This window comes from Porites lutea, chromosome 11 (assembly GCF_958299795.1).
Source record: "Porites lutea chromosome 11, jaPorLute2.1, whole genome shotgun sequence".
Taxonomy (NCBI): domain Eukaryota; kingdom Metazoa; phylum Cnidaria; class Anthozoa; order Scleractinia; family Poritidae; genus Porites; species Porites lutea.
The window spans coordinates 4,330,508-4,351,071 of NC_133211.1; the positions used below are offsets into that span (position 1 = coordinate 4,330,508).

The 20,564-nt window shown below is 39.4% G+C and overlaps 2 protein-coding genes across 2 annotated transcripts; one reads left to right on the forward strand and one right to left on the reverse strand.

Moving 5' to 3' along the window:
• The first annotated feature begins 10,647 nt into the window (after window positions 1-10,647).
• On the forward strand, window positions 10,648-13,692 carry LOC140952079 (uncharacterized). Its single transcript, XM_073401499.1, has one exon. It carries the CDS (start codon window positions 10,804-10,806, stop codon window positions 11,752-11,754), a length of 951 nt encoding a protein of 316 aa, XP_073257600.1. The 5' UTR covers window positions 10,648-10,803; the 3' UTR covers window positions 11,755-13,692.
• Window positions 13,693-15,739: 2,047 nt separating this feature from the next.
• LOC140952267 (selenoprotein H-like) lies at window positions 15,740-20,552 on the reverse strand. The gene is made up of 4 exons (XM_073401699.1): window positions 20,398-20,552; window positions 17,947-18,092; window positions 17,346-17,465; window positions 15,740-16,733 (listed from the first exon to the last, which is right to left on the reverse strand). Exons 1-3 carry the CDS (start codon window positions 20,550-20,552, stop codon window positions 17,365-17,367), a joined length of 402 nt encoding a protein of 133 aa, XP_073257800.1. The 3' UTR covers window positions 15,740-16,733; window positions 17,346-17,364.
• Between the last annotated feature and the right edge of the window lie 12 nt (window positions 20,553-20,564).

Consider the following 20,564-nt stretch of genomic DNA (forward strand, 5'->3'; position numbering starts at 1 on the left):
TATGCAAGAATCAATTACCCTACCTAGTTGCCCTGATATGTGCCATTCAAATGGACGAATGATTTTTTTTTAAGAAAAAAAAGGAGTATGGAGAAACTCGCCTTTTTCTTGAAAGGAATACGTCCAATGGGCACTATCAGTGCTTGTTTATCCCCTCCGTCCTTCCTCTCCCTTGGTTAACGGCTTCTTCAACATTCTTAGTTTATAATCAGTGGCGGATCCAGACCTTCAAATAAGGGGGATGGGGAGGGGGGTGCCCGGTCATTCAAACCCTGATATAATTGGGGGGGGGGGTCTCCAAAAAATTTTTTCGGCCCTTCGGGCCTCAGTTTGGTCTAAAAATAAGGGGGGGAAGGCCCTCCGGACCCCTCCCCTGGATTCGCCACTGTTAATAGCTCGGTTACATCCTCACGTGTTAACTGCTCGGTGTACTTAGACTTTCTAAAGCCCGCTCTGTTTGGATATTTGCGGCAAGAGCGGGTTAGAAATCACAGGCACATCGCAGCGTAAAATCTGTTATCTCAACACTGCAGACAAAATGTGGCGAGGGGCAGTGTGCCAGAAATCTCTGACGATACTGAAAAGATAAAGAAAGTGAAATAAGCGTTTCTTTTGCGAATCAGTCTGAATACCAACAGGAGCCATTCGAAGCCATTGTCTCAGTTAAACTGAAACATCAACTCGGCAATGCTTTCGATGACTTTCTGTGACCATTCTTCTTCCCTATTAGCTTTATCAAATTTCTAGAGGTTCCTTTAGCAATTAAACAGCAAACAGACACACGGATAATTCGAGATAATTATCAATAGCCCGTCGCCACCTAGCCTGTGAATCTCTGACCACTGCAGACGGACTGACAGACAAAGGAAACAAAAACGGGTGTTCCAGAAGACCTTAAGCAATTAATTTTCACTTAAACTCTTTTTTTATCTTATCTAAGAGAAGTTAACTGTGTGTATCGCCACAAAAATACTGCTACGAATGATAAAATTGTTTAAATCTTTGACATCTTGAGCATTTTTTGCTCGATTGTTCCCACCAGCCCAGCTGTTCAAAAGCTTGATAGCGCTATCCATCGGATAAATCTCTATCCAGTGGATAAATGTTAGGGAATCCAATTGCACTATCCACTGGATAGAGATTTATCTGGTGGATAGCGCTATCCACCTAGGGCCAGGTGGCTGCATGCAAGAATCGTCTTTGCTGCGCTAAATAACTCCTAGTCCGTTGTAGCTCGGAGAGGTTCACGCTGGGTATTCCAATAAAAATACCGTATTAATCCTCGAATAATAGCCGGGGGCGATTATTTCTTTTTTCGCTTCAAAAGGGGGCCATTATTCGGGGGAATGCTTTTTTTCGAGGGAGGCAATTATTTCAAATGCTGCTCTCTAAAAGTCGTGCCCTAATCATTTTGTTTTATTATCCCATTATATCAAAAAATATCACATCAAATAAACTGAACATGGGCTTTTAAAGTGTCCCAAATTGGGTTCCTTAATTAATTCACAGACCTTGAATCGTCAATGATCGGTTTTACTGGATCAGAGTCCACTTCAACTTCACAGGGAGGGGATAAAAGAAAGAGAAAATGGCGAGAGGGGTGGGGGGGGGGGGAGGGCGCAGGGGGCGATTATTTTGGGGAGGCGATTATTTCAAATATTTCCATCAAAGCTAAGGGGGCGATTAATCAAGGGACGGCTATTATTCGAGGAAATACAGTAGTAATAATCGAAAAATAGCAAGCACGCCTTTTTTTTCTCCCCAGCCTCCCTATGACACCAAGAGGCCCCTGCGGAGGAGAGAGAAGTTGTCCCGGGGGGGGGGGGAATTCCTGGGAATTCTTGGTGGGGGTTCGCCGCCCGGTTCTCCAAATCTTGCCCTTATTTCAGACCAAATGATGTCATTTTTCACACCCGTTTTTAGACCTGGCCTGTAAAATCCAATCTCCGTTTTCAGACCTGGGATTTCAGTAATTATGTCATCATTACTTAGGTTAGAACAACAACAAAAAAATATTTTTTAAATTCCATTTCGAATTCGCATATTTCTCTTTCTTCCTCCCTCATTTGGAATTGAAACGATCAATACGTTCATACACTCCCGTAATTCCCTCAAAAACCATACCCGATTCCAGACCAAAATGGGCAAAGTCTATAGCCGTCAGACCAGTACGGAGCAAAAATTCATACCCTTTGGGGCGGCGGAAAAGTTGTACTATTCGCGAAAACTTTAAAATATTTGGCGGGGCTGATATGCCGACTGAAATAACCGGGTCCTTATCAGGATGATAAACTTAGAAGCAACCAAGGATTTCTGAATCCTGGGTGAAACATTCCGCAAGTGTGTCGCACTTTCGACTGAAATCTGTGGTTTTATTCGCCGGAAGGTTAGGTCTGCACCATTGATCAGAAAACTTTTACATCATGTTGATAAGCCGCCGCGAATTAGTAAAAGGAAAGGAGAATCAGCAGCCAGCAAATTTAGATTATAAGTTTTGCTTCCTTGAAATTTTCTGGCGATGAAAGATAAAGTTAGCAAAAGTTGTGAAAGGATTAAAATTCCTGTTAACCTAATCTGGCTTGTTACGTAAGTTAGTCAGCAGTTCTCTCTTAGTTAAGGAACTGAAGAGAATAAAGGTGATGTTGTACGAGACGATTCGCAGCCACGATTTTCAGCGCAACACAGCGTTAGAACATTGTTGGGACAATGAATCGAATGGTTGCAATATTGTTCCAACATTGTAACGCTGTGTTGCCCTTAAAATCGTCTTTGCGAATCGTAGCTAATCGTCTCGCGCAACATCACCTTAAAGGAGAGAGTCTCAGGATAGATGTTTTTAGGGAAATAAGAAATTTTTAGTAACAGTGTGGGGAATGTTCGTGTTCTATCACAATAAGAACTGTATGTTCTAAAGGTCAGCTTTGGCCGGCGTCAAGCCAAAAAGCGTATGACAACTTTGCATGCGTGGCAGGCGTTCGAAACACATCCCAAGACATTCCTCGTTAATTGGGTGTCCATGTACAATTACCTCAATTAACACTATCGGAAATTATCCCCTTCACAAATCTCTCATCGTGGCCAGACAAAAAACCAGAGAACATAAAGAGCACGACAAGACAGGAGAAAAAACCGTGAGGTTTGTAACGTACTTGAAATTTTTTTCTCTGCTTCGTGGTCAGGAAATCAAGATTAACTATACAATCAATAGAGAGATTAAGATTCACGTTTACGGCACACGGCAAACGGCAAACGTCAGTTGAGAATTTCTCAAAATAGAAAATAAGCAGATAAAAACAGTCCAGAACGATTCCTTTGGATAAAACTGGCATAAAACTACTTATTTTTGTGTAGAAGCAATAAACAGTAAACGAAAAATAAGGGGAAAACTTGGTCACGTGGTACAAATTCACGTTTGCCGTTTGGCGTAAACGTGAATCTTAATCTCTCTAATGTCAAAATGAACTTTTCACTTTTCACTTTGTCATATTGATAAAGTTCCTAAGTCGTGCTAAACTTGCTTTCGTGATAATATGAACTTATTTCTAGTAATTACGTCACAGCTGTCCCGGTGTGTAAATCGGACTCAGCTGTACCATACTCATCGTTGTTCACTTGAAAAATCTTTCTGTGGTATTCCTCAGCAACGTCCATCCTAGATATCTTAAAACTAATCTACTTATCTTAGAAACCGGAGACGTTTAAGCCAAGACTCTTGAAAACAAAGTACCGACCAATGCAAGAGAATGGCAGTAGGTATCCGACAGCAAGACGAAAGATGGAAACTATGTTCATGGAAGAAGCTATTTCGGATCCTCTTGCTGCGTGTTCTCCCTTTGCTGACTGCTTCCACTGGAGTAATAGTTACTATAATAGGTTGCAGTGGTCACTTTGGATCTGAACGACTTCGGGTGGCAGGCATAAGTATGATATCGCTCAGCTTGTTTTGGTTCGTTTGGGGGAATTTTATAGACTTTTGCGTGAATGGTTATGGGAGAGGCGAACGAAACCGCAATACTGGGACTGGCCCTTCTTCGCACGAAACAAAGGTGTAAACATTGAGCCGGACTTTTCCTGCTGTGCGCTGCGACAGTACCACAAAGTAACATGAAGTAAGGAATGCCTTCACTATTACAGCTGTCATTTGCCTGAGGGTCCAATACTCAACGGCAACTGACTATGACTTTTGCGCTGCTTGATCGAATGAAATGGTGGCCTACTGAAAAGCCGCAAGAAAAAAACAGGAAGTTTATACACACTTTCGTGTCAGATCCGCTGGGTAATAAAGGACATTCGCTAAAAGATTTTACAACGCCTGCTTAGGTTAGATTTTACAGATGATTCCCTGGACCCCAGTCTGACAGTTCGTTACTGGGACGTTCAGTACTGTAGACTGTAGAGCTGTAACTCAGTTAGTGCTTCTCACTACTGACTTCAAAGACTCTATCTTTAGAATTCTATTAACCAAAGGCTAATAGACTTACTCTCCCTCAATTCCGTTGAATAGACAGCTTCATGTTTTCAGCTCATTTCAAGATTCGCGGATCTTTTTAAGCGTGCACTTTTAGAAGGGTGCTCGAGTTTGCTAATTTTAAGAAAAACACTTGCGATGTTTGTTTATCATTTTCCCCGGATAAAACATTTGAAGATGCATTTATAGGTCACTTGACGGAAATGTGAACCAAACCCTTGAAAGGGTTTGGTTAACCCTCTAAACATTTTTGTTATGGTGGTCTGAAAAAAAAAAACACCCTTCGAGTGCAACTCGTGGGATCCAGAATAGAATAGCATCAAGAAGGCTTACATTCCAGACAAGAATATCATTTTTCTACTTAAAATAAACGCATTACAAACAGATTTGGAGGCTCACTGAGTGTTTCCAACCGCGACCGACCTTAGCTAGACCCGATACTAACACTGAGTAAGTTAAGAGTGTCATGCCTAAAAAGCATACTCCCCTTCAAGTGAATCTGTCCCAGTTTAGCCTATTAACAGGCTCTCATGTCCTTGTTAATAGGGTATACTTCTTTTTCGCCCAGTATTAGACTGTTTACAGTCCGGTGCCCTAGTTTTCCGTAATTTCGTCGAGATCGAGCGCTTTGCGTTTCGGGCAGACATCCTGGATGAGTGTCAAAACGATCTTACGGAAAAAAAGGGGACTGTGAACAGTCTAACCCAGTATCGGCAGTATTGGTTCACAGGTAAGGTATCATAATGATACTTTACTGATCTAGCTGCTGACCCAGTTCGAATTAATGTAATCCGAGGTTTGCACCATGGCGCCTCTATCTATATTTAAAAAGTAGCAAAGCAAAATTGTGGTAGTACTGTCAGATACAGGTCAACTAGGAGTTTCACCATTCCCAGAGGCACATTTTACTGTTCAGTTTTCTTTTTTTGTTTTGTATGGGTAGATGTGGTTTTCAATAGACCATAATAAAACAAACAATTCCCCCAAGCCTCGGAGCCAAATATGAATTTTAATATATCGAAACATGGTCTATTGCAAAGAATGTTTTAAATGCGGGCTTAATCCGTCTCGGAGACGGATTATACCCGTCTAGAGGTAATGGTGCTGATAATTTGGGTACAAAAACTAAGTAAAAAGATTATCGGCGGATGATATTAATCATGATTTTCGAATACCATAATTTATCAACCTAAGTTCCGCGGCTTCTTTGTTTTTGGTTCGTTTGTTTATTTTTACCAGACCCCGTGAGTGTTTACGCTTATTCTGTTTTGGGTAAACGTAGGGAAGAATGACTATGTGTCACTAACTCATTTTTCTCAAAGATCGTTTGTAATATCGAAAGCTGGACTAGGAATTGTGACGTATAGTATGCAGGTTCGAGAAATCGTTCACAATCCATTTGGGATTCGGTTCAATTTGTAAAGGAATTCAGGGGTATACGTTAGCGCTGAAATAGACTTCATTTTAAGTAAGCCAATATTTACTTCTCTTCAGGTCAGTCGGAAGTGTCATCGATTTAAGACAGTGACTTTCTGACTTTTTTAAGTTAAAGGCGGCTCCCTTTTTGTCCAAAATGTACGACTGCTAAATGTTGGCTTAAAACTCTCGTCCGATGAGCGGTTTTGTGATCTCCGATCTATTCTAAAACCATCACGTTACCCGCCGGAATATTTTAGTATATATACCGGTATATAGCAATGGCCGTTAAAGCCTCTCATATAAATAACTTGGATAAATGAACACCTGAACACCAATCAAAATTGGGTAAATGGCTTAAATCTTGTAACTTGTGCCCCTTTGCGTCCCACCTATAATCACCCTTAACTGATTTCAAACAGTATACGATACAAAGACCATAAAAAGCCTTTTTTTTGATGCAGTCTTACTTGGTGCTGTCATTCGTCGTCCATATCAGATCCGAAGTGAGGTATGGTTTAACAGATTGTGCCACGATTAATGTCCTCTTTTAAATGTCTGCATACTCCATGAACAAGCTCTATCTCCTGAGAAAGAAATGCTCACTTAAGCCCGGTGGGAGGGGTACTTAAAAACGTTTTATACAGGGAGGCTCCGCCCTGAGGTCCAACTCCGTACTCTTTTATATACCATTTTTGACAGAAAAGGTTCCCCCCGGCGGGGAGGGGTACTTCCTTATAAGAGGCTAATGGGGATTTGCCGCTGGATGAGGTCGCATTTTCACGACTGGATTGACTATAATGGGGTCGCACATTTTCTGATTTTTGGGGTAAGACAGTTCTTCATATTTACTGTAGATGAAACGAGTGTTCTTCATTCAATCTAAAAAATGGGTCAATTCATAAAAATAGAAAGTGACGAAGCTGGGATTACGAAAATGCCTAAACGTGACTAAGATGGGGTCTATAATTGGCCACAAAATAGACAATAATGGGATAGGGGCTCTGAGAGGCCAGCGGCACATACCCAGCAAAAATTAACCCAAGTACCTCCCCCCCGGGAAGTTAACCCCATCGTAGACCTTTCGTATATCTTTTATTTGCTAATCAGTTGTACCCCTTTCACATACCTAGTTTAGAACTTTGCATCCCTTTTAACTGCCGTCAAGGGAGCATCCTCTCTTGCTGCTGTAAATGCACAGTCTCTAAAGAAGAAATCACAAAAGCAGAACGTTTTCTCGACTTTTTGACAGCCATAACCGGCATCTTTCAGCCCTTTTGGGCCTTTTTACCAACCGAAATGACAGACTTCTACCTTTTTATCTGCTTCAACAGGTCATATCCCTACCCTTTCGGGCGGAACCTCCCCGTATAGGCAATTATAGGAAGCAACCCCCCGGGCACATAAGTCCAGGAGCCGATTAAGTAATCGGCTGATAAGTCACAATTTAGTACATTTGCAAAATTTCACTTGATTGTTTCTTTTGTGAATTTGTAAACTGACTTGAAATAGTTAGTTTACTTTCGAGATTCACTAATTTGTTGCTGAATAAAGCCCCTTTTAAGATTGCATGTTTTTCATGATAAAGAACCGCCAAACTTTTTGGGGTTACTGAGGCTTTAAAGCTTAAAAAAAGTAAAAAAAAACTTCATGATCGAAAGTGGGATAAAAAGTAATCTTAGGAGGTTTTTTTGGACCAGCCAAACCACGTATTACATCTATTTTTAAGTCCTGCGGAAAATCAAGATATTTCAGTCTCCGCTATAATGTTAAGTAACAATTTAGAAGGTAAGTGTTATCACGTCGTCGTTTATCGTTTACCTTAAACTTCTAAGAGCTGTTTAGCAGCTCTGGAAGTATGAAGCTTTATTCCAGTTCGTTTAAAACCTACAATAAATGAAACAAATTTTGCATTTGTTGAACGTTAAAATTCGTTGTTAACTTTAAGCAAACGAGAAAACATCGAAAACGTTAAGACATTACCTTGCAATTAAGCATTTCTCCAGAGAAAAACAACTTGTTATTCTCTTCTCATTCTATTAAAACTGCCTGCCAGTTGTTCTTCGTTAGTTCTTTACTCCTTCTTGACAGTAATTTTGTTAAATTTTCAATCAACTCTGTTCTCAAAATGGCGTAGCGTAGACTGAAAAAAAATTTTGCAGAAAGGGCGCGAATTTGTCGCGTGCGCCCGGTAACGGCGGTAACATTTTTCTTGATCCTGACTGGTTAACCGAGTCTCCAATTGCTTAATTGGTAACGTAACCAAACATACCAAGAAAATGACGGGAAAATATTAAATTAAAAGCAGACAAATTCTTCGTGTTCTTTTACATGAAATTGCATGGGAATAGATTTGTCATGAAAATTACATAAGTGACGAAAATTTTAGAGGAGCGTTCCCTGATATCGGTTCTTCATTTCTGTCATGATCCTGACCATACATTCCCTCGGAGCATATGACAAATTTCTTGTGTCAAGGAATTTTTTCTACGTTTCAGAAAATAAAGCTGGTTCTTCTTATCGGGCATTGGTTATTTGTTATATTTAAGACAACATTTACCGAATCTCGTAGAATCATTAAATCCCGTATCGGCGGGTTCACAATTACATCCAAATCATCGAGCCGCGTTTCTAAATGCAATCCCGAAATCCGGCTTTTAAATAAACAAAATCGCTGATCCCGAAAAGCTGTCGAGGACCTTCTAGAGTCATGTACTTTCTCTTTCACTTGTTTTATTTCTATGTACGTATTAAAAGCTCGAATATTTGATTTGACACCGAGGCCCCCCCCCCCCCCCCACCCTTTTGTATACCACTTTTGACAGAGAAGGTACACTTTTTGTATACCTCCTATTGAAAAATGGTACACCTTCACATACCTAGCAGAGAAATTTATATCCCTTTTAACTGCTGAAAATGCACTGTATATTTGAACAAACTGCCAAACCAGAACGGCGTTTTCTCGACCTTTTCACAACCACAAAATGCGCCAGCTAGCCCTTTTGGGACTTTTTACAAACCGTAATGACAAATTTCCCTACCCTTTCATATATTTGAACTATTGAAATCCCTCTCCTTTTCATATACCTCAGTGGGGACTGAAAACGCTGCTTTTCCCCGTACAGGCAATTATAGACGCCCCCGGCTTTTACACAGGCACTTGAAATGTTAGTTTCATATTTTTAGACTTAACCCATTCTCCCTGGAAATTTTGCTGAACGTGTTTTAAAGACAGTAGAGCAGTTTTCTGGTCAATGTCGTGCTACAAAGAGCTAAAACTTATCATAACGCTGTTTACAGGTCGTACACTCTGCGGCATTCTGATTTAGCTTGCGAAGCCGGGCATACACTGAAAATTTCCAGATAGTTTTTGTGTTTAAAAGTGGCACAGCAGTTTTGACTCTTACTTTCTCTCCTCCCTTCTTTTTTCGCTTTTCTTGCCTCATTTTTCTCTTTTGCTGGGCATTTAGTAGGCTTCATTTTGGTGGGAAAAGTTTTTAAGAAAGCTCTTAGGATCTTAGAATTAGATGAAAGGAAATGTAGGCGGGTAGTGCAACAAGATTTTCATGGAAATTTTCTGGTCAACGTTACATACTTTTTTTTGCCTTTTTCTTCGGTGTCCTTAACTGAATTGAGCTCATTCTGGTATGGTTTGAAAGATCTTTTCACTCTGCACAAGCCAGACTGACCATTAAAACTGATGACATCACAAGCGGTAGAAGGGACGTGACGCATTGTAGCCTCCTACGCAGACGTTCTTAGGGGTTCGTCACGCGTTCCTGGCGAACCCCTATTCGCCTAAGAACGTCTGCGTGGGAGGCTACACGCACGGACGGTTACGGGCGGGGGACTTAGGGGCGAATGGGTTAAATGTTTAAAACCAAAGGCAGGAACTGTATAAAATTATGATAATAACGTTATGTCGCAAAACACTGACAACATTTTCTTAGCTGTTCCAGCTATGTCCACAACTCTCACATAAAATGACAGGGATGTCTGTTTCCTGTAATAACACTACTGTCTCATAATTCTATCTTGATGGCTAATAATTGAGCAGCTCCTGAATAAAACTGAAATTAAAAATTAAAAAGAACATTTTATGATAGGCTCCTTCGTCCTGTCCATTTTATCCAACCCGTCTGTCTGTCTAAAACAGGCTGAGCACCCAATCTTACTCGAGGGCACATTCTTATCATTTTTAGACACATCAAGGTTATGTAATATAAAAACATTAATACATGACGAAATAAAACAATTATATCACTATTTTCTTCTTTCTCTTGTAAAATGTAATAACAGCAAGACGAAGATTTCATGCTTTTAAAACACTGGCGCCGTTGAACGTAAGTCTCGATAACCCTCCCAGACCTTATAAATACAGTGGATCAGATATAAATTCTCAACAAGTTTTCTGGTTTTTGCGGTCACAACCTTGTAACCTGCACGATTACTGATTCATTATACTCTTTGCACGAAAATTTATCGAAGTTTTGTGAAAACAAGCCACATATAGTTAAGGAAAAACTGGAATGTCGCTGAATAATTTCCGAACTAATGTTTTAACATGTCCACCAATCATGAGGAAATGGGACGCTAGGCCGTTACGGCAGAATATGCGTATTTCCGGGTGGTAGATGACGAAGTTGGACAAACCGAAACGTTTTTCCCGACATTTCATTTTTCATCTTGCTTTAGTCTTGGTAAGTTAAAAAGAAAGGCAAATAATTGTGCGAAACCAGATATTTCAAATGTACAGTATAAAAACTTGAGCACAATTATCATGCAAGCCCAGTGACATCATTGCGTGACAATTAATTCGTCACGTCATTCGCACCGAAGTGGCAGCGCAGATGTGTGTGATGTAAATGAACTCGTGTCCATTTGGTTTGCATGTTTGCCCACAGATTGTTTAGGACGAAATGGAATTAGGTTTTCCACTTGACGTAATCCTGTTTTTCACGTCTGCCCTTGCAGGATTTTTCATATACACCATATATTTTCGACCGAAAGAATCGCTGAAAGCTTACAAGGTGGTATCGAAACGTTTCAAGGACTCTAGTTTGTACAAGAGTCTGGGGTTCACCGCTGAGTTTCACGCCATCGCGGACAAATTTGCAACATTCGACGAAGTTTCGCGTGCAGTAAAAAACGCTGGTTTAGAGTCTAGTAACCTGATAATCGGTATCGATTTCACAGCTAGCAACGAATGGCAAGGAAGAAAGAGTTTTTCCGGGCGATCTCTTCATCATGTTTTCAACAGCACGAAGAAAATGAACCCATATCAGCGCGTGGTGCAGATAATTAGCAAGACTTTAGAGCCATTTGATGAAGACAACCTTATACCTGCGTTTGGATTTGGAGATTTATCGACAAAAGATCACAGCGTATTTAGCTTTAACGTAGACGGATCTCCTTGCAAAGGCTTGGATGATGTTTTAACGCAGTACAGCGAGGTTGTGCGTCGAGTTACTCTGAGCGGACCAACTTCTTTTGCTCCGCTTATCAACAAAGCTATAGAGATTGTTAAACAGGATCAATCTTTTAATATTCTAGTCATCGTGGCTGATGGCCAAGTCGTGGAAGAACACGATCAAAGCACACGAGAGGCGATTGTGGAGGCGTCGAATTTTCCCCTGGCCATCTTAGTCGTTGGTGTTGGAGATGGACCTTGGGACCGCATGAAAGAGTATGACGAACTTCTTCCACAAAGACGCTTCGATAACTTTCAGTTTGTAGAGTTTGAAGAAGTTATACGCAATGCCAAGTATCCAGACACTACGTTTGCGCTACATGCTCTCATGGAAATTCCAGATCAGTATAAGGCTATCATTGAACTTGGACTGATGCAGTCGAAGAGCAAAGAAGATTAATTTCAGTTCCCCAGTTATCTGCGGAATATCTGGGTCATCTATATTTCGCTTTTTCACACTCATTCATGAAATATAGATCTTTGTTTATTAATATTTAAGGTTTATTCACGGCAGAGTTAATTATCAGAGCACAACTGAGGAAAAAAAGGAATATTTTATTTGTTTCTACACAACGTTGTTTATATTGATATGTTAATAGTTTAGTGCAGGTGAAACTTGCATCTTCAAAATATATTCTCAATAATATTATCAAGAAGAAAATATTATTTTTCCTAGTGCGGTCCAGTTCTACAATTTTGATTTGTAAGTCTTGCTTGCTATTCAGTTGAATCATAATTGTTGAACCCCAAGCAGAGCATCGCTGCATTTGTTTTATTGGGTTTCTTTACTGGGTTAAGTGGATGGGGTAGGAGAGGGTTTGCTGATCCATTTTCCCCAGGCCGGTCTCTTAAATGAAACTGGCAGGGATGCTAGTCATTTGGGGGCCAAAATTGCAGATCTTGGTCCCGAATTTCAAGTGACAGGGATGATTGAATGGGGGCAAAAATTGAAACCCCAAAAAATCCCTGGACTAAAATTTAACCCCCCAAAAAATCCAATGTCGAATTTCCGAGCCATAAAAATTTCCAGAGGAACTATGTGGCCAGGGTATGTGGGAACTATCACGAATCTTAAGATTGTTTTGAAAACCCAAAATCAAGCTACCCCAAAAAATACTTACCAAACTTTTTTTCACCCCCCAAAATCCCGACATCGAAAATTTCAAACCCAAAAAAATCCTTCAATCATCCCTGTCACTTGGAATCCGGAGTACCCACCCTCTGGGATCTTGGTATTGTGTTCAATATTGGAATACCAATATTTTTACCCAAACAGGAATCTCTTGTGCTAGGGTGAAGAAATAGAGAAAGCGCAAGCAAAGGAGACAAAAAGAAGAAATCAATCATTGACATCTTAACTTGGCTCTTTAAGAATGGTATCATATAGGGCTCACGTAAAGTTTCAGCCACACCCAGATTGGTCTAATTTAGGGGTTTAAGCATCCCAGTCCCCATCTCATGGAAATCACCCCCCTTCCAAGACATTGAGGTGGGTGGGTAGCATAGACTTAATCCTGGTAATAAAAAATGTGCTTGATAGCAACTCTTCTTAAGGACAGAACAGTATGGATGCCAAATATGATTTATTTGCAGAGAGAAATCTAAGGGTGAGTCGGAAGTTCTCCTTTAAAAGAATCACCTATATTTACTGACTTGTACAATGATTTTGCTGAAATTATCTGAAATGATATGTATATTAAGTTGCAAATTTCCCTGTTTGATTAATAATTAATAACTGACAATTCTTTTTCTTCATTGTTTGAATCCAGCCTTTTTGGATAAATAACCTAGTCACAAATTATTGTTTTTATAGTTCCCTTGTTTACCCATGTTTGTGATCTCCTGTGGAATATCATGACCACTTTCAACGGGGAACGTTTTGTCCATGTCTGTTAACATGTAGATCCCAAATGATGTCAAAATGTGATAAGAAAAATCAGTTGTGGCAAGTTGGTCACTGATGATCTTACCACATCTTTGTCTTCTGTGATGCCAAAACAGATGCACAACAAAGTGGAACCTATTATCTTTTGTATAGAAGGGGAAGCAAAATATGGCCTTAAAGTTGTCAGATTGTGTGAGGATTTTCCTGACTCTGAAAATAAGTTTACTTGAAAAAGACCACTTTTCACTCATGCAATATTCTATACTAATTCTTACATAATGTAGAACAATCTTGTCCTTGTTTCCTTTGTTGGATAAAATGGGGTGAATAGTAATAATTGAAGGGTAAGTGTTAAAATGTTTGGGCAGTTTTTCTTTTAATTTGCATTAATTAATATATGCCTTGATTCTTTTAAGTGACATTTTATGGGAAATTATATTGTCTAGAGCATAATATGTTGATTTTTTAATGCAAAGTGCCAGTCTCTCATGCCAAATGGCTCATTCTCAAAGGAGAACTTTATGTTAAATCTATTATGTACTGCACATCACTCAAATAAGTTCCCAGATGTTTGTTTAAATTTTGGCCACAAGAGGATGGGAGTTCTTAATTCAGGCAGCATCCATAGTCTACGTTTTGAAGAGAATGAAGCTTTCTGTGTGATATCCTAATTATGTAACCCTTTAAGTCCCAATGGTGACCAATATCAATTTTCTCCTAACAATATCCATACATTGCCAAGAGATTAGGTTATGTGAATTAATAAAATGACCACCTAAGAGAAAATTCCTTGATCTTTCATCAAATTCTCTCAACACATTCTTTCTGAAAATGTATAGAGATCAGTTGAGAGAATTTGTATGTGGATATTGGGGCTTAAAGGGTTAAGAAGGTGAGAGGGAGAGGAAGGGCATCCACTCAAAGAATGGAATTTACTGATACTTGTTTGCCCTTAATTCAGGGTGTCTGCCTAAAACATTAGGTTTCACCATATTTTCACACTAAAATAAATACAGTTGAACCTCTCCTCAACAGCCACCTTGGGGACAGAAGAAAGTGGCCGTGATAGAGAGGTTTAACCCTTTAAGCCCTAGGAGTGATCAGCATGAAATTTCTCCTCATAACATCAATGCTTTAGAAAACATAATGGTTGTGAGAATTGAGTACATGATCAGGGAAGATGAGTCTATTTGATATTTCACCAAATTCTCCCCAATACTTCTAGCTTTACATTGTACATAATTTCATCCCACCAAAAAAGATAAAGATACTTTTAAAATAAAACTCTATTTTAATAATAAAATATATTACGATGTTTCAGATAATAGACAATAACAGGAGCTTGTACATGTTATGAATTTAAAAAAAGCCCAACCAATTCACTAACACTTCAAATAAAACAAGTTACAGATGAGTCAATAGTCGGCAGGTAAAAAATACAGGTCACAAGTGCAGGTTAGAGTACCAGTCTCTGAACTACAGTAAATAAACAACACTAATTAACAATTATTCCTCGAGCCCAAATGGGCTCTGAGTCAATAGTCCATGACGCCGAAGGCCGAATGGGCTATTGACTCAGAGGCAATGAGGGTGAGAGGGTGAGAGTCGTCATGGGGGCGTGAAGTGGTAAAAAATATCAAGAATAAAAAAATTTTAGCTAGTTACAAGCTAGACTTTAATCCTTTTGCTGCCAAAAAGCCCGCACCTTTCGCTACTAGGGGGCTATAACATATAGCCTAGAGGTAGCTCAACCAATCAGAACACAGCATTGATAATAGACCACTAGTTGGATTTTACTAAGACTGCTTATCTCATTCATCAATAGAGCAGTGACCTGCAATTGTGACCTGTGACTTGTGTTTTGTATGTGCCAGTCAAATAGCCCATAATGACCCAGCGAGAGCCTTTTCATTTGTGTCAGCATTGTTTACCTATGAACAAAAACACATTTCCAGCTGTTGCAGAGAAGTGACAGCTGTTAATATGCCTGTGTTTGTACGCTACAGCATTTTGACAGAACCGTTCACTTTTAGAACAATTTTGGCCCAAATTTCAACTATCAAATATTAAGTCCTACAAATCAGACAGCAAAACCTTAAAGCCTGTTTTTCACTACCGCTTAAGGATAAGCATAGGGACATACACACGCGCAGAATGGCATATTTGACTCCATTCTTGATACCAGCTCTCCTCAACCTAATGATAAACAAGATGGAGGACGAAGCATCTGCCATATTGCTTTTGATATGTTTGCATGAGGTCTGGGTCAAAGTGACCTATGATTGGTCCACACCCTTGTGCTTATGCTTGTGCTTATGTTGACCCCGTTTTCACTAGTCAAAGCTACAACATAAGCATAAGCACAAGAAGTACAAACTCGTCTGTTTTTCTTGTGCTAATATGCTCAGCTTATGTTGACCTAGTTTTCATTTGCTTACACATGTGCCTGTGCTTATGCTTCTGCACTAATGAAAACCAGGCTTAAGAGCCCAGAAACTGGCATTAGTCATTCAACCCATGCAAGGGAATGCGGATTCTGGAATCCAGGAAATTTACGCCTGTAGTAGAATATGGAGTCCTGGGCTTTTGAATCCAGAATAAAGCTCAATGAATCTAGAATCCCACTAATGACTGGTATCCGGATTCTAAGTTCCACTGACAAAGAAACCTACCCCTCCCCTAAGCCAACACTTTGCCCTAAGTAAGAACTAAGTGTTAATGTTGGTTCAGGGGAGGGGTAGGTGGGCAGTTTCACAGAAACATAAAATGATCCAGAATCTGGAATCCAATACTTGGAATCCAAAATCCAAGACTGTCTTGGATTCCCTTACATGGGTCAATGTCACCTTTTGATGTCATTTAGGGTGCGTTTCTTTTGGAGAATCCACGGTAAGTTATCTAATCTGAGATTCTTTGGATTTGTTACTGATCAAGTAGATTCTTTTCACTGATGGCAACATTGGTGCCATGTGGTGAGAACAGGGCAACCTTGTATTGTCAAAGAACAACTGTTTGGCAGGTGTCCTTCTTTTCCCTCCAGGGTAATTCGGTCCTCTTAAGAGCTGAATCAACTCAACTGAGGCCAACCAACAATCAACCAATCAGAGGTCACAATTAACTTATAAAGTGGAGTGTGGCTCTGGGAGTCTGTTAGCCAATAAAAACCAAGAACATTTCTTTTAAACTTCAAAGTGTTGGTGAATTGGAGAAATTCTATAAACTGTAAATTATGTGGCCATCAAAAGTCATAACTTTTGATCACATTATAAATTGAACAATAACAAAACTATAGAATACACAACTTATTGCTATGGAAATAAAGACTACAAAATGTACATTCTGCTTCTGCACAAATCATACCAACTGTCTTCAAGTCCACAACAGGAGCATTTAGCTATTATTTTTGTCACGAACTGTCATTTACTTGGTTGCAATGTACATTCCACAGAAATCAGTTTGTAATCCAAGTCTCCATAAAACCCAATAATATATACCTGCAAAGAAAGAAAGATAGCATTTAATACTACTGTAAATGTCTTATTAATAATTTTTAAATATTTGGATCCATTTTGTTAAACAGCAAGTTCAGATATCTACTGAGACTAAGCTACAAAAAGTTTTAAATATTATTTAAATAATTATAATAATTATAATAATTATTATTATAGTAATGATTAATAATTACTAATGCCCACGTCGCAAGTGGAGGTTAGTTGCCCATGGACCAGGGGGCTGCAACCGCAATGACACCCCAAGGCGGAAGAACACCCACAGGCCTACCAACCAGCAACCCAGCAATGTGCCCTCAAGGTGACTTACGTACTAAAATTCAAGACTTTTTCACGATTGTACGAACCATGGAGAATTAATAAAAGTATCACCAAAGGGAAAAGGCTTTGATCTTTAACCAAATTCTTCTCATTAATTCTTTATGTAAATGTATGGAGAACAGGCTGGAGAATTTGTGTGTTGATATTGGGGCTTAAAGGCTTAAAAACCAGGTTCTTACTGGCAAGTTTTTACTGTATCTCACCCAGAGGATGAAGCTTAAGAAATATAACTCGATCAACTTTCTTCAATCAACAAATGTTGTCATAAATGTTTACCTTTCTATCTGATATTGTTCTAGAGGATCATTTTCTTCACATCTTCAATGATGTCACTGCTTACTGGAAACTTGAGTTTTCGTGGTGGTCCTTTCTTGATTCCAGTCCAGATCAGGGACTCTAATACATACATACATACATACATAACCTTTATTTCGACATGACCTTTAGTATAGCTACACTATACAGCTAATATCTTCAAGGGAAAAAAAATTAAGATCTCTAAAACTGGTAAAAAATAAAACATAAATAAATAACCCCCCCCCCCCAAAAAAAAAAAAAAAAAAAATGAATTCACCAAAAAGACAAAAATTGGTAAAACTAATTGAACATATTAAGACTTTTCAGGCAAATGAACATGAATTGAAGGCAAGGGCAAGGTTGACGTGAAGTGAGAGACATGCAGTGGAGGAAGGCAAGCACCCTGCGCCCACCTAACACTTGTAAAATGTAAAAAGCAAAAAGCGAAAAAGTTAAGAAAACCCTTGTTCTACAGGCTTTGAGATTTTTAAACATGTTTCTGGAGAAAAAGGAAATGATACATGTGCATCAGCGACTAAACTTCAGTACTAGGAGCCTTACTAAAATACATTATTTTTACCTTCTCCATCTTCCTTGACAACTGACAATTCAAAACTCTTTGACCGTGGCTTTGTTTCATTGATAAGGACTTTGGCATTGGGGAATGCACTCATCAGATCTGAGGACAGCTGATTGGCATTTCGTTTATACACCTGTCAGGATTTACTAGGAGAAAATGAATAAAAAGAGTGACATCATGGTTAACACAGAGAGACAATAATCTGTTATTTTTATTTACCACATGATCAATGAGTGCAAAAGGACTATTAAATAAAGGGGTGAATGGGTGTGGTTCACCCTGACATGGGTGACAATGGACATTTGTGATATGATTTCCAACCACTCCCAATGCCAGTCCAGAATTTATTTTTGCAGCCCCATGTATTAATAATCAGTGGTAGATTTACACCTTTAAGAAGGTAAGTGGTAGGAGGGGGGGAGGCGTTCATCCAGTCCCTAAGGGAACGCGTCCAAATATCGGCATCGGGTCACGCCGATGCCGATCAATCGGGTGCCGATTTTTTCCGATTCCGTTTTCAGTCGGTACCGATATTATCGGTACCGATTGAAACGGAATCAGCACCGTTCAAAATTCTTCATCGGGCCAATTAACAGAATTCATCAAATCTTGACTTATATCTGTCAGCGTTTGTCAAAGGGTTGAAATCGTCGGTCACGCTACGTTACTGACAAAAATTATATAGGGCAATGTTTATGTCAACAAAAGCAAAGCGTGAATGATTGAGTTTTCAATGCACAAACAGGCTGGGTAAGATCAAGTGTTTATCGCCGTATTGTATCTTGTCTTTCTGAAATGTGTATTGTTTCAAAAAAAAAATTAGCGACAAATGCCTTCATCGAAGAGTTCTTATGGAAGACAATACCAGACAACATGAAGAATTTTTGTATCGAGCATCTTTAAGCGAAAGATAGCGCGCTGAATGCATTTACGACCTTAGAATCCAAAAGGCGTGATTGAAGAATCCTTGTTGGAGGAATTTTAAAATCGTTTAGCCAAGAAAATAGGGGACAGAATACTGTCAGATCAGGCATTCATGACATTGCGTGTACAGGAGCGAACTTGAACCGGCTAGAATCAGGCAAGTTGTTTATTTGCTTGTAAACTTCTCTCGTCGAGTCAAACTCACTGGATCTTTCATTGTTACGTTGATTGCACATTCCGTTGACGCTCCGAATTTTTTAAAAGAAACAACTAATTTTTCGCTCTTTTCTGAAACGAGATAAAACAAAGCTTTCTATAAAATGTATTAACTCGAGTTAAAGAAAGGAAAGAAAACTGCTTGCGATCCGGCTTGCGACGTGCGATACGTATTGGATACGTAGGTAGAAGCAACTTGAAAACGCCGTTCCCTATATTTTCAGCTCATCAGAAGTGAATTGAATTATGATAAACTTTTAATTGCAAGTGAAACAAAATACAAAATACAAAACTAGCTTGAAAGCAATGTTTACGCCATGCTGCAATACTTTTCATTGTGGTGTCTAAAACCTGCAGATTAAAATTTTGAAATGTCAAGCGTAAATTTTTCTTGAATTTAGAGAGAGAAAACTGAAAAGCAATGTCATCAGGCCCTACCATGCTTACGCTTGAAGAACAAGTAAGTCACAAAGCCATTCTTTTTGTAGTCAGTTTGGCCGCTAGGCAGTCACGAATTTTTATGAGAGGTTTCGAAATATGACTCGCTCTACATTTTGTTAGAACAGCGTGGAAAAGTTTGTAAGCAATTACCGATCGGCTGACAGAAAACAAATCGTCGAACAGCCTTGTAGACATCTTCGAACCAACTTATAAGGCGAAAAAACATCTACTGAAGTATTGTTATAATTATTTTACTATTGAGAACAAAGCAAGTTTTAAAGACTGTTTTGTTGAGTGAAATGACTCTTTCATTATTTGGTTTCGTGACATGTTTGCAGAATCACATATCCTTATCAGATGAATGTGATACCCCATTATCCACATCGGAATGTTTCTGGCTCCGATTGAATCGGCAAAGTTTTTATCATTATCGGAAACGGCAACTAGTGCCTACAGATAGGTACCGATTCCGATCAATCGGAAAATTAATCGGGTCCGTTTCCCATGATCGGGTTGCCTACCGATATTTGGACGCGTTCCCTAAGATAAAAGGTTGTCGTGCGATATGACGTCATCTATGATTCCTTCCCTATCAATTCTCAATATTTAATGACATGGGGGTTGACTGCCCTGGTTATCGGTCCCTGTAAAAGGCGACTGCGCACTTTTGTTTTCACCATGCAAATGAGCACGTGACAACAATATTACCATTGTTTTCTAACCCTAAAAACAATAATCCGCAGTCAGTCCGCAGTCTGCATTTTACATTGCCCCCTTTTGTAAATAAGTAGCCGGGTATTCTGAAGTTAGGCCAGCTCATAAGCTTAGTAAACAAAGCTGACAATGTTCACATTATTACGTAAGACATACCAGTGCTCGATCTTGAATGTCAGGCTTTTCGAGGATTCTTTCTTCTTTTTGGCAGGGCTTTCTTTATCAGAGAATTCTTCTTTCTTGTCGACTACTCTTTCTTTTTGCGCTGCATCGGAATTGTCTTCCGTTTTCCGTTTACGACCACGAGGCATCACTGGATTTTC